Below are 15,788 nucleotides of genomic sequence, written 5' to 3'. Positions count from 1 at the left end.
CTTTTCTTTTCTTTTTTCTTTTCCTTTCTTTTCCTTTCTTTTCCTTTCTTTTCCTTTCTTTTCCTTTCTTTTCCTTTCTTTTCCTTTCTTTTCCTTTCTTTTCCTTTCTTTTCCTTTCTTTTCCTTTCTTTTCTTTTTCTTTTCTTTTTCTTTTCTTTCTTTTTTCTTTTTCTTTTTTTTACCAAATTGATATACTGTATTATTTAAGTTGAAGTAAATCTGAATTATGACTTCCATTGAGAAAATTGAAGATTCCCTAGTATGTTACAAAACCAGGCGTGGCAGTCCTTTAGTGAAAATGAAGATGCTTGAGTATTTCTTTTTAAAAAAATAATTGTATACCAACTGGTGATAGGATATTAAATTTTGGAAAGGAGCATGGCCTCTTTTGACTTTTTTCTTGACTCCTTATTTCAGAACTGCAGGTGAACATACTCTTGCAAACAAGGACTTCTCAAAGATTCTGGTATTTACCTGAATCTTTGGGGTAACCTTGACTGAGATAATAGTTCTTTTCAAATCTGCTGTTAATATGTTTTGCCTTCAGTGATGAATAGTAAAACATAATCATATTCTTTTTATTAGTACAACATTTGACATGGAGCTCTTTATGTTCCTGTTTTCCTTTGTAAATGAAGATTTTATTAGTGGCTATATCTCTGTTTTTAGGTTTCTGGAGGGGGCTGGTTATACACTTAACATTGTTTGTTAGAGCAACATATCTTGCTGCTTCTTTACATTATCAGTCTGTATATATTGAACTGGTAAAGCCTCACTCCTTAACTGCCAAGGGAGTAGCATGAGTTACAGCAATGTTGTAACTCTTTAGTGACCATAATTCAAAGAGGAGTTACTCTCACTTTGAGTCACTGTCAGATAAAAATGGACTTCTCTCATTAGATAGCAAATTATAGGTTCCTGATTTGGGAAACATTTCTTAAATCATCTGTCTCTGCCATCAGACTAACTGATTAAAAGCAAAGGTAAAAATAAACATCAAATTATATTAAAAAAAAAAGATAGAAAATAATTCCATATTATTTGTTACTGACTGAAAAATGAAAAGTAAATCATTAACTTTTACCATCATTTACCATTATTAATTTACCATTAACCTTACTATCAATTAATTTTTCTTAGAGATTTTTAACTGATGTAAGAAGTTGTTACAAATATGGAGTCTAAAGAATCTCCAAATTACCTAAACTGGTAAAAAAAACTCTCCTGACCAGTGGAGACAGGGAGTAGCCAAGGGATAGCACTTTTTTAAATGAAAGATAATTTAATTCAATAAGTAAATACTTAAGTATTTACATTTACTTGCAAAACATAATGAGGTGTTTCTCTAGATTCTTGTTTGTGGATGACATTGTGAAGATTGAATCAAGTCCCAAGACTACTTCAGTGGCATACACAGAAAAAATTAAGTGGATGTTGGATAACATATTATCTAGATTGTGACATGCAGCTGGATAGATGGCTCATTTTTAGTCTGTCTATCAGGACAAAAAACTGGAGTGATATTACATATGAACAGTAAACTGGGCTTCCAATCGAATAGGAGAGTCAGCTGTAATACTTTTGGGAAATTACCAGCACTTGGGTCCTAGTCTGCTTTCTGAAACACAAACTAACCTTTTTAATATCGATAATCTTCTGGTAACAAGACAAGTGTGGTGTTTTACAAATTGTAGCTCCTTTTCAAGAAATTTAAATCAAAGATAATTTAGGGCAATGAAAAGGAGAGGGGCAAGGTATGTGTAAATAGAGTAAAACATATTGTCCATAATATGCACTTAAGAAGTATAAAAGATATACTAAAGGGCTTGGATGAAAAGGAATTCAACTAACCATTTGAGGAAAAAAAGCTGGGCAGTTTAGGCACTTCACAGGTACTTGTGAAAGATTAAGTCATAAAGCGGAGGCTGAAGTGCATTGGATACATTGTCTTGTGGAGAATTTATGGAAAGACATGGACAGCAATGATAGCATGAGAAAGCAAGCGGGCATTGCTATTTGTCCTGGTAGAAGGAGTGTCCCCATGAAATCACAAATACATTAATCTGAAATTAGTCTTTTAAGATATTGGGGGGGAGGCAGGAAATCTAGATTTTAACATCCATTAATTTCTATATTCTTCTCCTTCAAAGCATTTCTTCAAACAAAGAATTAAAAAAAAGAAGGGAAATAAAAAAGTTGAGCAAAGTTATACATATCAGCTGTGTTGCATTTCCTGCATTATGGATTTCAGGCTTTTTGATTTGTCATATTCTTTTGGAATACTTCTGGACTTCTCCTAGGTTGTGTCTGTATACTACTTTATACAATAGTATTTAGCAGAATCAGTGGTTGCTTCTTGTTCCTTTTGAATTGTGGATTTTGTGTAAATTACTTTATCTGAAATTTTTTATTTTAAACTGAAATCTTTTTTTGGATATTTCAAAGAATCAAAGTGGTCTGGAAAAAACCCCACTATCTTCAGCATGATCCAGAAGTATTTGCATTTATTTTTTAGAGATCATCTTAAAAGTATATACCTTCTAAGCTAAATATTCTCTTAAAAATTGTTACTTACACGGTAATAGGTTTTCATCAATATGGGTGTTGGTTCCCTTGTGCAGAACAGTCTATTGATGTCCACCTTAAACTCCCCACAGAGGGGTTGTTGGCCCATGATGCTTAGGAACCTACCTCTGGCAGTCATGACACTGTGTGGATCAGTAGCTTTACTTGGGCTTCTTTCATCTATGTTTGGCATCTTTCTTCCCGCCCAGTTCTCTTTTGGTAGCTTCTTGTAGCCTGTGTGCCCATCACATACAGTGTCAATGACACTGTGATCCCTTAAATTCTTTTAAGATTGTGATGTTTTATATCCCTTAGCCATATGGTATCACTGGATGATAAAAGCATAGCCCTTTGTTTTAGATAGGGTGAGAGTTGGGCAGTTCTGCAGTGTTGGGGGTGAGGTTGGGGGGGGGAAGCAGAGGGAGGGAATAAAAATCAATGGAATCTCTACCATCTATTAGGAACTGTGCTATGAGATTACACACTCTCATGTGATCTTCACAACAACCCTGGAAGGCAGGTGCTATTATATAATTTCTGTTTTACAGTTGAAGAAACTGAGACAAACGGGTTAAGTAATTTGCCCAGTATCACATAGCTAATAAGTATCTGAAGCTGGATTTGAACTCTACCTGATTCCAGGCTTAGCACCTAAACTGTAGTTCTTTCTAGTTGCAAAACTGCCATACAACTCTTCTCTTCCTTTTGAATTTTGAATCCTTGTCATTTTCCATTTATAGTATCTGTGTAACTTCTCTCATTTTTTTTCTAATTCATTTACCTGATCATAATTTTATACCATTGAGATCTCCTTGAGATTTGAGTTTATAAAAACTTAAGCCTTTATCTCCTGCCTTACTTTGACAAAGAAATCAAGTGTTTACCAGCTGCAATTGTTTCCAGGCTTTTTTGGTTTCCTTAATTGTAGCTATGATCTAATGTTTTATCATAATTAATCTTTTATCCCATTTTTCATTTTTGTACATAAATAACCTATCTAGATTAGGTCAAAATTGTCTCAGTCACGTATCATATCTTATTTTCCTCTTAGATGGTGATCTGTCTGACTATACAGAGAGTTAATTTGTAAATGACTTCCACATTAGTAACCAATCACTTCCTTTCAGTTGAAATATAACTTCTTTTTATTTTATGATGTTATTTGGATGATTGTCTTATGAATTTCTTCTAAAAAATACACTTACCTTCTCAGTTTTTCCTTTCCCTACTGACTGTTTGCTTTAATTCTGCTCCTAACTTGCCTTGCTCTTTCTTAATATCCCCTCACTTAGGGGTCTTCTTCCCCCACTCTTTGCTTTCCCATGCACCCATCCTTTTTCCTTTATTTTTTTCTAGATTTTAGAGCATGCTATACCCTGCATGATATATATATAGTGTTGTCTATTTAACCCATTCCCAATGTGAATAGGTTTTTGGGACTACAAGCCCTTGTACCCCTTCTAATGGTTCTGTGTCTGTTCTTCTGCTCATTTGTACAGCATAATTACTATTTTTTCCTTAACTCTGCCAGTCTTTCTTTTTAGCTGCCTTAATGTTGATTTCAGTCTTAAACATATGGTATTTAGTTCCCTTGTTAAAAAACAACAGCAACAACAAAAACATACAATTTGCCCATGTTGAGTTGTTTTTTTTTTTAAGAGGGGCTTTTAAGGTGGAGTTATTTTTTTTTTTAAATAACTTTTTATTGACAGAACCCATGCCAGGGTAATTTTTTACAACATTATCCCTTGCACTTACTTCTGTTCTGATTTTTCCCCTCCCTCTCTCCACCCTCTCTCCCAGATGGCAAGCCGTCCTATACATGTTAAATAGGTTACAGTAGATCTTGGATACAATATATGTGTGCAGAACCGAACAGTTCTCTTATTAGGGAGAATTGGATTTAGAAGGTATAAATAACCCGGGAAGAAGAACAAAAATGCAAGCAGTTTACATTCATTTCCTAGTGTTCTTTCTTTGGGTGTAGCTGCTTCTGTCCATCCTTGATCAATTGAAACTAAGTTAGATCTTCTTTTTGTTGAAGAAATCCATTTCCATCAGAATACATCCTCATACAGTATCATTGTTGAGGTATATAATGATCTCCTGGTTCTGCTCATTTCGCTCAGCATCAGTTCATGTAAGTCTTGCCAATCCTCTCTGTATTCGTCCTGCTGGTCATCTCTTACAGAACGATAATATTCCATAACATTCATATACCACAATTTACTCAACCATTCTCCAATTGATGGGCATCCATTCATTTTCCAGCTTCTAGCCACTACAAACAGGGCTGCCACAAACATTTTGGCACATACAGGTCCCTTTCTCTTCTTTAGTATCTCTTTGGGGTATAAGCCCAGTAGTAACACTGCTGGACCAAAGGGTATGCACAGTTTGATAACTTTTTGGGCACAGTTCTAAATTGCTCTCCAGAATGGCTGGATGTGTTCACAATTCCACCAACAATGTATCAGTGTCCCTGTTTTCCAACATCCCCTCCAACATTCTGCATTATCTTTCCCTGTCATTCTGGCCAATCTGACAGGTGTGTAGTGGTATCTCAGAGCCATGTTGAGTTTTTTGAAATCGATCCTTGATATTGGCTCTTATATGTTAAATTTTCTATTAAGTTCAGGTTTGTGTGAAAGAAAATTCTGAAAATCTACAAATTCATTAATGTCCATTTTTTTCTTGTTCAATATTATATTTTTGCTTGATATGATATTTTTGGCTGCAGGCCTAGTTCTTTTGATTCTCTGTAGATATGATTCCAAGACCTGCGGTCTTTTACTGTAGCAACTGATAAGTTCTGTACAATTCTAATTGTAATTCCAGCTTATTTGAATTGTTTTTTTCTTGTTTCTTGAAAAATGTTCTTTTTGATCTGGGGGTTTCCAAATTTGGCAATAATGTTCCCATTGTGTTTTCTACAAAGGATCTCTTTGAGGTGACGTTTCGTGGATATTTTCTATTTCTACTTTCTTCTCATTTTCTGCCATTCCAAGACATTTCTCTTGTATTATTTTTTGCATTAATTTGTGTCAAGGTCCTTTTTTTGGATTCAACTTTCAGGCAATCCAATTACTCCTATATTTCTCTTCTTGATCTGTTCTCCAGATCTGTTGTTTTTCTTATGTTTCACATTTTGTTCTATTTTTTCATTCTTTATAATCTTATTTCTTGGTCTCTCATAGTTTCACTGGTTTCCCCTTGCCCAATTGTAGTTTTCAAAGAGTTGCTTTCATCTTTGAGACTCTCTACCTTCTTTTCTAGTTGGTTATTTTTTTTTTTCGTAATTTCTTGGATGGTTTTTATTATTATTATTATTATTTTAGTTTTTCCTCAGTGTCATTCATTTGATTTTTAAATTTTTTCAGTTCTTCTTTAAATTCTCCCTGGGCAGGGAACCATTTCACATTATTCTTAGGAGTAGAAGCAGCTCTTTTTACTTCAGTGTTCTTTGAAAATAAACTTGTCTTCCCTGTTCCTATAGTAAGTTCCTATGGAGGAGTTCTTTGAAGCATGTTCATTTTTATTTTTATTTTTTTAAATAAGAGGTATTAATGTAAATACCTCTAATACTAAAGTGAAGGTGGGTGCCTTTGACTTCACCTCAGCTCTTCTTTCTCACGAGGAGCCCCAAACCAAGAGCCCCTTCCCATCTCCTCCATAATTGTGCTCACCATATGCTGGTTCCTTCTTGCCAAGGGCCACTTCTCTGCAGCACAGCTGGGCCTGGCTGTCCTCATTAGCCGACATTTCCTCAGTCTTCTGGTCTCAGACCTGGATTCCATATGATATAGATATAATTGTTTTCATTTGTAATCTTAGTTATTTATATATTTAGAAATTTTTTTTTTCTAAGAAAGAGATATGTAGAACACAGAAAAGGTAAGTATTTATCTTGTAGGCTAAAAAGTAATTCTTCTAAACCTGAAGCCCTGTTTCTGCCAATTAAAGATAGACTTCATGGGACTGAGGATAATTTATACTGCTTTAAACTTTTTTTTTTTTTTTTGTTTTGTTTTTGTATTTGACCTGTGAGGAAAGTTGACGTAAGAGTGTAGCCATATCATTTAGCAAATATTCATTAAATACCTTTGCATACTGTACCCTTTGATGGGTAAATGATGACATAGTCTCTGTCTTCAAGGCACTTTCATTTTATTGTTTCTCTGAAGAATGAACATGCTGTGTGCCAGAATAATTTGTTAGCATGAGTGAATGTGCAGAACATTTCTCCAGTCCTTAGGACAAGACATTTTAAGGTTTGGGGTTTTCAATCTTTAGTCACGGTTCAAATGTCTCATTGGATCTATTCATGTATAAATTCTGAGAATAAATGCCAACTTAAACGCATAACGGAATCATGTGATTAAGACCAAATCCTTTACATCCATAAAAATGATTAAAAGTTTTATTTTACTTGGAAAAATTTAATTTCCTTTGCTGAGCTTCTGGTTGAAATGTAAGTATCAGGCAATATTCCAGGACATAATAAGATTCAAATAGATTTAATTATAGTCAAGTTAATTGTGCTTTTGTATAATTAAATTTATGGTTATATGTTTATTGTGAGGATTAAACTCTCCTCTTAAATTATATTGACAGTGCTTTGGTTGGAACAGGCAATATAAGCTCTCATGTCATCATATACAACTATTCCAGTCCAACTTTTTATCCTCCCACTACTATTCAGAGGGGATTTACAGAAACCATACTTAGGCTAATGCAAAAGTCACCCTTTTACTCCTAAGAGCTTGTTGATGGGTCTTATAAATTATGCTCTGTAAAATTCAGTTGCTTTTTTGATCATTATTTGGCCAGAGCAGTTTTTGAAGAAATTGTATCCATTGATGCGAGAAAAATCAAAAATATAGTACAGTTATCTAATAATAATTCTGTTACTGGCTATTCTGATACGAGCAGTCATTTTATGGTTTATGCTCAGCCAACCACAAGATTATACTGCACAGCTTTGCAAACCACTTTTTCATTTAAGATTATATTCCCATCACATTATGTTGGAATCCAGCACTATGCCCAGGATTTAATAGAGTGTGCTACAGAAGTCTTTGCAGTGTTTTGTCCTAATATATAAATATTGTTGGATTCATACTATGTTATTAGTTGCTAGTGAGCACATTCACATTTGAGCTAGCAAGTTGGAAAAGATGTTAGTGAATAGAATTCTACAGATTGGCTTTGTTTTAAAACACAATATCATGAGCTGAAGTCATTTTTTCCTATTCTTTAACTTTTTCATTCTTTATTCTTTACTGGAGTCAACTTTTTCCTGTTCTTTAATTGAATTAACTTTGCAGGTTCTGGTTTGTCATCTGAAATCAGATAATGGAAAGTAAGCTTAGTTCTGAGCTTTTAAAGTGTGTGTTCAACTTGAAAAGGTATTTAACCATTCCTAATTTACACCTGCATTTGGGGTACTTGAAAGTAACTACCAACTCCTTTTAATAGTAAATTAAAATTTCCTAATAGCATAATGAATAGTTTATTTTAAAAAGAAAATTAAATCCCATAAATATGTGGGTCCATTTTTCTTTTTGATAGGTGGATAGGTTCAAATGATTATGGTTTTATTTTCTGAGTTCTCCCATATTTTTAGACTTTTTACATTGTGTACATTTGTAATTGTCCATGGTATCTGTTTTATGTTTTTAATTGTGTCTTATTGAGGTGAAGTAATGAAAAATTTTCACGAATCTTTATATCACAAATGGAGGGTCCTTGAACATCCTTTGTTAAGAATTATTCCTATGAAGAATGTTACAATAAGCTGAATTTCATTTGGCTGTTAGTAAAGTATTGAAGGTAACAATTTAGAGTTTTACAAACTTATTTTAAAATATTATTTATAAATGAAAAGTTTCCCCCATTGATAACATTTGAATCTAAATTATCCATTGAGTTGAGTATTAGAAGTAATGTATTTTTCTACTTAGCATTTTTCAGATCAGGAAAATACATAAATTTGGAGAGATAATTCAAAACTATGAAATTTATACTTGTACTTAAACAGTTCATAAGTAATTACTATATGAAATGAAAACATTACTTAAATAATCTTAAGCATAAAAGGGATTTCATATATTGCATAAAATGTCTGGATGAAGGCACAGAAGAATGTGGATTATAGGTAATGCAATGAATAATCTCAGTTTTTGCCACTAAGATACTATGGATTTACCAATTTTAGCTTCCTTTTTTTTTTTTAACTCATCTATAAAGTGAGAAATAGAGGAATCTGAAAATCAGATATCTATATCCAGCTCCTCCCTTCCCCCCCTTTTTTTTGAAGAAAGACATGGTACATTAGGGTGAGGTTTATAAACTTTTCAGAATTTGTTTAGTTTCATTATAGGTTTCTCAGGTAAGGCCCTTCAAGTGATTACTTGTTGGTGAGTCTGAGGATTTGTCTAAATTTGTAGAAGTCAGTAGCAGTGCTGGCAACCCAGTCACCTCTAATATAAATGACAGGATTTGTGGAGAAAATGAGCAAGTGCCAGGAGAAGAAGGGGGTTGGCCCATCTCTGCCTGTTTCATAAATTTGTGGTTTAAAAAAAAAAAGACTTTTCATATTTGTCAGAATTAATGCTTAATCAAGTTCAGAACATGGAAAACACTGCATTAATAGACTGATACATTTCTTATCCCATTCAAATCTTTCATATATTGTACAAAAACAAAATTCCAAAGCAAAACATAAATTATCATAGTCATTGTCCTTCCATTAAGTGTAAATAATTGGGAATTAGATACATTTTAAAATGTATATGATTCAAATTCAGAGTTTGTGGCCATATTGCTTTTTATTATCTTGATTTAAAGCTATTTCTTGGATTAGAATTGACATACCTACTATGTTTTATGCATTGGGAATATGTAGACAAAAGAGAAATGGTCCTGTCTTCAAAGAGTAGTCATTAGAAGATGGGAGGATTGACAATGACCTCATGTTCTTGATGACACGAATTGTGCATTAAAAAAACCTAGATATTCTAATGGATGGCATTGCATTAGGATAATGTATATCATAATTAAGGACATATTTTCCCTTATACCTTTGCCAGTAAGCCACTCCTGTTTACCCTTGTTTTTATTTTCCTAGAGGTGATCAGTCACGTAAGAGAGCTGGAGAAGAATTAGCTTATAGTAAGTAATAACGTTTTTTATTCTTTATTTCTAAAAGTCAAAAATTTTGTGACCCAGTATAAATAGTATTGATAGTTTTGTGATGAGGTATTTTAACATTGATATGTTTCTTGATGAAACAGGTGTCCACATAAGGACCAACTTTTCATGAAGTTCAAACTGACTGTCCTGCAGTAGTAAGTTTCAATAGGGAAGTCAAGTTTTGGTGGTAGGCATTGATGGGATGGTTGTGAAGAAGTTGGCACTGTTCAGAATCTCACCAGAATGAATGTTGACCCATTTTTACATGCTGGTGGTTTTGTACCTTTCATGACCCTTATATATTGTGCCATTTAGTTTTACCCAGAATATTTTGTAAAACCCTTTCTTTGTAGCATGAGGATTTGGGGAGGAGGTCATGTGGGCTAGGGGAATAGCAACAAGCCCTAAAGTACTATTGAATGGCATTTTATGTACACAATTGCTTACTATTAAAATGTTTTTTTCAGATGGCTCAGCAGCATGTGCCAGTTCCAGAGGGTACAGATAGTGAATGTGTCCTGGATGTGCTTTCATTCCTAAAGGAGACCCTGGAGGAGCTGGAATTGTATCCAGAGCACCAGCTTGGGCCCTGCTAAGACTCAGGGGCTCTGTTGCCAAGTTAGACTTGGAAGAGGAGGTTGGACTTCATACTTGGTTTTCTAATTTTTCCTAAAAAGTCAGTTGCTGCTAGACCTGGGGATAATTTTGAGAGGTGACAATCTTTCAACAATAAATTTTATCCACACCTCTTCTGTGAGGAACAGGTATCTTGAGAAGCATTATTCAGTGAAAATCAGCAGCCCAAATTCAGCAGCTTCCTGCAAAAGACCAGAAGAATCTTTTTTGCACTTATTTTTTGTTCATTTGTGGACTGTTAAGTGTGTTGGTATATATCAGTTTCATATGTCAAGATAACTTTTACTTTTAAAAAATCATTACAATACAGTATTTTTTGTCCAAAACTAAAACAATGCCCCTTTTCAAGAGTTGGTCCTTTGTTTAGCATTAGAAAGTGTGTTAAAAGAGATTACTTAACTGCTTTGTCATAAATATTCTCACTTCTCATTGGTTCACTTTTTTCCACTCTGTGCCTTGAGCTTTGTGCACTTTGCAACAACTGATTTCAAATTCAGAGATGCTTCCTGACGATGCTGTGGTGTCATATACAAAACCAGGAAGGCACTAACTGCTGCTCAGCTGGCAGGGTGCTAATTGGGGGGAGGGGGAGAAATTGTTAATCTGTTGCAGATTGGTCAGATATTCCATCTGCTTTAATATGTTTATGTTCATATTAGTATTGGGGACCAACTCTTGGAGAAATTTCTATTCCCTTTATCACTTAACCATGAATATGTTGACTGCTGCAGTGATGGCAGTAAGTAAATTTTGAACCTCAGAACTGATACCACTTCTATGTTTCTAGGGTCGTCAGAATAACTAGCACTTTTTGAAGTTCTGAGTTTACTTTTGAATCCAAATAAGAATCAGTGGTGTAGGATTCCTGATCCATTCCTTTTTAAATGGGTGATAAATGTACGTGACAAAACAAAGCAGTTTGACTCTAGCTTTTGGTAGTCATATCATCCTGATAGACCTTGGCTTTTTGGAGGTGGAGTTAGATTTATTCTGTTGTCACAAAGGCCTTTCCAAGCTGAGGGAAAGGAACATTTTCTCTTCTACACTCACAATATTCTCTCCTGGCCAAATTCTTTTTTTAAGTTTTATTCCAGTTTGAAAGGGGGAGAAGGTTGCAAGATGTGGCAGGGAGAAGTATCTCCTCTTTCCTTAAGTCCAAACAGACTATATTGCTTTGTGTTACAGACTTCAGTTTTATGTGGCTATGTCAAAGTTATTTTTACCTTCTGAAAAACTGCAGAAGTGGCAAAGAGGCCTTTTAGAGCGATCCTTGGGTTCGTCTGCTCACTCCTGTTTTGAAACCTTATCTTTATATAGCCTCCATAAACTCCAGTTGTCTTTTTGGGAGGCAAGTTAGGCAGTAATACACAGGATTGAAAAGAAAGATCCAGGGGAGCAATGCATCCTTTTAAAGGAAACCTCCACTTTGGGAAAACTTGTTTCATTAGGAAAGCAAAAATTGAAGATGTCCCTGAGTTTTCCAGTTAGGATCAGTGGTTAAGGAGAATCTTCCAATCTTATGGAATACTTTGAGCAGGGTCCAGTTTACCATCCAAGGATTACCAAGGTTGTGGTAATAGATACTGAATTATTGTTTAAAAAAAAAGATATATATGTGTGTGTGTGTGTGTTTGTACATAATACACATACGTACATGTATGTATGTACATATATATCTATGTGTGTGTGTATATATATATATATATATGTACATATATATACACACACATATAGAAACAAAATGTGACCTGAGAAATTGATGTATATCAGTAACATTCTAAGTTAGAGTGTTAAAAAATTCTTTCATCATGCAGTTAGAATTTTACTTTGTTTAATAAAAAGTTTGATATTGGGCTTTATATAGTATATTGTATATAGTACACAGAACTGAAGTCTTATGTCTAAGAAGGTGGTTATAACAAATTTTCATTAGGAAGTAAACTTCAATATCCTGCAAGAAGGAAAAACTGAACATTCCTCTTAATGTAGATGAATGCATAAGCACCCTAGCAGTAGTGAAAGCCTTTTTCCACAATGTAGTATTCTTGCTTGTTCCACAGTATGTATAAATTTCCTTTGTAAAAAAAAAAATACTGTATTATGTTGTGAATTGGCATTAAAATTTCTGTATGTTTTTGCATTATGAACTTAATGCAGAGGTATTTTTATACTGTCTTTTATGGTTTTATTATTGTGTGTTTTAACATAATGTCTACATTTAGTTTTCTAAATTTTACACTGTGATTAAATCCAACTCTTTTCTGGGAGCTGGTATTTTTAAAGCCATGAGGATAAGGTAGGACAGAACTGGTAACTCTTCTAACAACAAAACTGGCTTTGATTTGTCAATTGTTCCCTTCTCCAGTCTACTCCTGAAATGAATTCATGAGTAGCAGAAATACAAACTATACTTTGGAATTTAATTTCTGTATTAATATTAAATGTTTTTGTTTAATATGTTGAGTTGAACAATGTGGTATTTAAATCTTAAGATTATATGCTGTATTCTTATCTGTAATTTACTGGTTTAGATAAGTTAAGTAATGGCAAAAATTTGTTATGAGACTTGAGTAAATACCTAGGGGTGGGGAAAAAGGGTAGGATTGGTAGACAAACAGACTTGGGCTTTCTTTGATGCTGCAGAAGGTTGGGTGAGGAAATGCCTCTCTGCCAGTTCAGATTGGTCCCTTCTCTGCCGCTTTTAGAGCCTGAGAGTTTTATAAAGAAGTGGCGGCACACTCAAATGGAAATGAGCCACTAGATCCTATCTTGGGATCCCTATGGGCCTCATGTTAATTTTGAAAACTACATATTAACATTGCATTTTTTGTTTTTTGTATTGTAGTTTTGTATGAAACTATGGTAGTTTTATTGACATTACTAAGTATTTCCCAATTACATTTTAATTTGGATTGGGCTGCACAGTGGTCTTCATGTTTGATATCGAAAAGTTAAAGAACTTGGCCTATTTCTCATAGCTATTCTGTTTTAGGAGTGTTATTCCAATCCAGAATTTAATGAATTCAAGGCTTATCTGTTCAATACAAATACAATTGATTTTCTAGGCAACATTCACTATGAAAATGTGATCTTGAAATACTTTTCGCTTTCTTTCCTTTTTTTTTTTTTTAACATCAGCACCATGTTAACTACAGATGTCTGATAAATTTCCCTAAATTAAACTTTGTGCCCTGGATAAAAAATAATTGAAGGTCTAAGTCCTCAAAAAACCTTCAGATAGTAGCATAAAATTTTATGAAATTAATGGATTTTTTTCCCCCCATAAAGATTGCTTGTTTAAAAATAAGTCCTAAATTTTAAAGATTGCCTTTGTTACTAACTTCATCTTATCTTTTTATCTCACCACTTTACCCTTATCCAGAAAGAAATGTTAATCATTTTTCTTGTAGGAATAAAAAAATGAAAATCTTGTCAAGGAAACCTGAGCTTTGCATGAGCTTCTACCGAAAAAAGTTTTAAGAATATTTATATGTTGCTTACTTAATTTTCAGTAAGTTTTACACAGTGCAAAGCTATTCTTTGTATCACAACAGGTTTTGGAAAGATATATTAAGATCACTTGGGGAAGGGTGCTTTCTCTTCCCTTCTAAGGAAAATAAAGTTTAGGTCTTTAGTTCTAGAACCTGGATGAATTGTGGTGCTAAGATCTTAGGAGGTTTATTAAGAAAAATAAATACTTATGTAATGTAGGTTTTTCTGTAACAATATTGTGTGAACATATGGCCTTATTGTCTGATGTTGTGGATCTTTTCTGTTGTAATTTTGCATGTATTTGTTATTCTTCAAAAATACTTTGCACATGAATGTTATGCCAACTGAACAGGGAATAAGACTTTCCTTGCCTTTTCACATAAGTCCGCTAGTTTCTTTGTGAAGGTAATAGCTTTTCCAACTAGATCTCTTATTCTTCTATTTCACTTCAGCAACACACACACATAACCCAAAACAAAGAAAAAACCCCACCATCATTCTATTTATTATTGTTAAGTTGTGGGAGAGGCATTGTCCTCAGGGCTAAAAATAAAATATATTGTTTAAGTAAAGTTACTATTAATATTTCTAAATGTTGGATTATGAGTACAAAACTAATCCAAGATATTAAAAGCCTTACTGTTAAAATGGAAAGCAAAATCCATATGGAACGTTTAGGACTGATTTTTATGGTCTCTCTTTTTTGAGCCTCTTAGCTTGGTGTTTAACAAAAGGTAATGAGATTTAGCCTTTCAATAGCAAGCTTGAACATAAGTATATATGTATGGCTAGAGCCTGTAAGAAAACAGAACTTTTAAGTGTTAAATTAGCAAATTTAAAGAAAATTTCAATGCAAATTAAGATAGCTCTGAGGTATCACTTACATACCTCTCAGATTGGCTAAGATGACAGGGAAATTTGATAAATGTTGGAAGGGATGTAGGAAAACAGGAACATTAGTAAATTGTTGATGGAGTTGTGAACTGATCCAACCATTCTGGAGAGCAATTTGGAACTGTGCCCAAGGCTATCAAACTGTGCATACCCTTTGACCCAGCAGTGTTTCTACTGGGCTTATGTCCTAAAGAGATCTTAAAGGAAGGACAGGGACCCACATGTGCAAAAAATGTTTGTGGCATCCCTTTTTGTAGTAGCAAGAAACTGGAAACTGAGTGGATGGATGTCCATCAATTGGAGGATGGCTGAATAAGTTATGATATGTGAATGTTGTGGGATATTATTGTTCTGTGAGAAATGACCAGCAGGATGATTTCAGAGAGGCTTGGAGAGGCTTAACATGATCTGATGCTGAATGAAGTGAATAGAACCAGGAGAACATTGTACACGGCAACAAAAATATGTGATAATCCAATTCTAATGATTGTAGCTCTTTTCAACAGTGAGGTGATTCACTCCAGTTCCAATAATCTTGTGATGATGAGAGCCATCTACACCCAGAGAGAGGATTGTGGGAACTGAGTGTGGATCACAATACAGCATTTACATCATTTTTGTTGTTGTTTGCTTGCTTTTTGTTTTCTTTCTGTTTTTCCTTTTTGATCTGATTTTTTCTTGTGCAGCATAATAATTATAGAATTATGTATTTAAGAATTGCACATGTTTAACATATATTAGATTACTTGTCTAGGGGAAGGGGTGGGGGAAGGAAGGGAAAAATAATTTTGAACACAGTTTTGCAAGGGTGAATGTTGAAAACTATCTTTGCATGTATTTTGAAAATAAAAGGCTATTGAAAAAATAAGATTTCTAATAATTGTAGGAGGAATTAGAGCTCATGGGAAAACAGCTTTAAAAAAAAATTCTTTGTCCTAACCTCACCTTCTAACTGCTACCTATGTAAAAGAGTTGCCCTCTCTACTTCCTTTTCTCTCCCCATTTAG

The 15,788-nt window shown here is 34.0% G+C and overlaps 1 protein-coding gene across 1 annotated transcript in view; it reads left to right on the top strand.

Moving 5' to 3' along the window:
- Nucleotides 1-14,121, top strand: part of CACUL1 (CDK2 associated cullin domain 1) — a 75,688-nt gene extending 61,567 nt beyond the window's left edge. Inside the window, exons 8-10 of the mRNA XM_031955939.1 lie at nt 9,695-9,738; nt 9,861-9,914; nt 10,227-14,121. Coding sequence (XP_031811799.1) covers nt 9,695-9,738; nt 9,861-9,889 — 73 coding nt within the window. The 3' untranslated portion in view covers nt 9,890-9,914; nt 10,227-14,121. The remainder of the gene's footprint in view (nt 1-9,694; nt 9,739-9,860; nt 9,915-10,226) is intronic.
- The last annotated feature ends 1,667 nt before the right edge of the window (nt 14,122-15,788 follow it).

The sequence above is a fragment of the Sarcophilus harrisii genome, chromosome 2 (assembly GCF_902635505.1).
Source record: "Sarcophilus harrisii chromosome 2, mSarHar1.11, whole genome shotgun sequence".
NCBI classification, from domain to species: domain Eukaryota; kingdom Metazoa; phylum Chordata; class Mammalia; order Dasyuromorphia; family Dasyuridae; genus Sarcophilus; species Sarcophilus harrisii.
The sequence above is the reverse complement of the archived record's forward strand: the minus strand, read 5'-3'. Positions and strand labels throughout refer to the sequence as shown.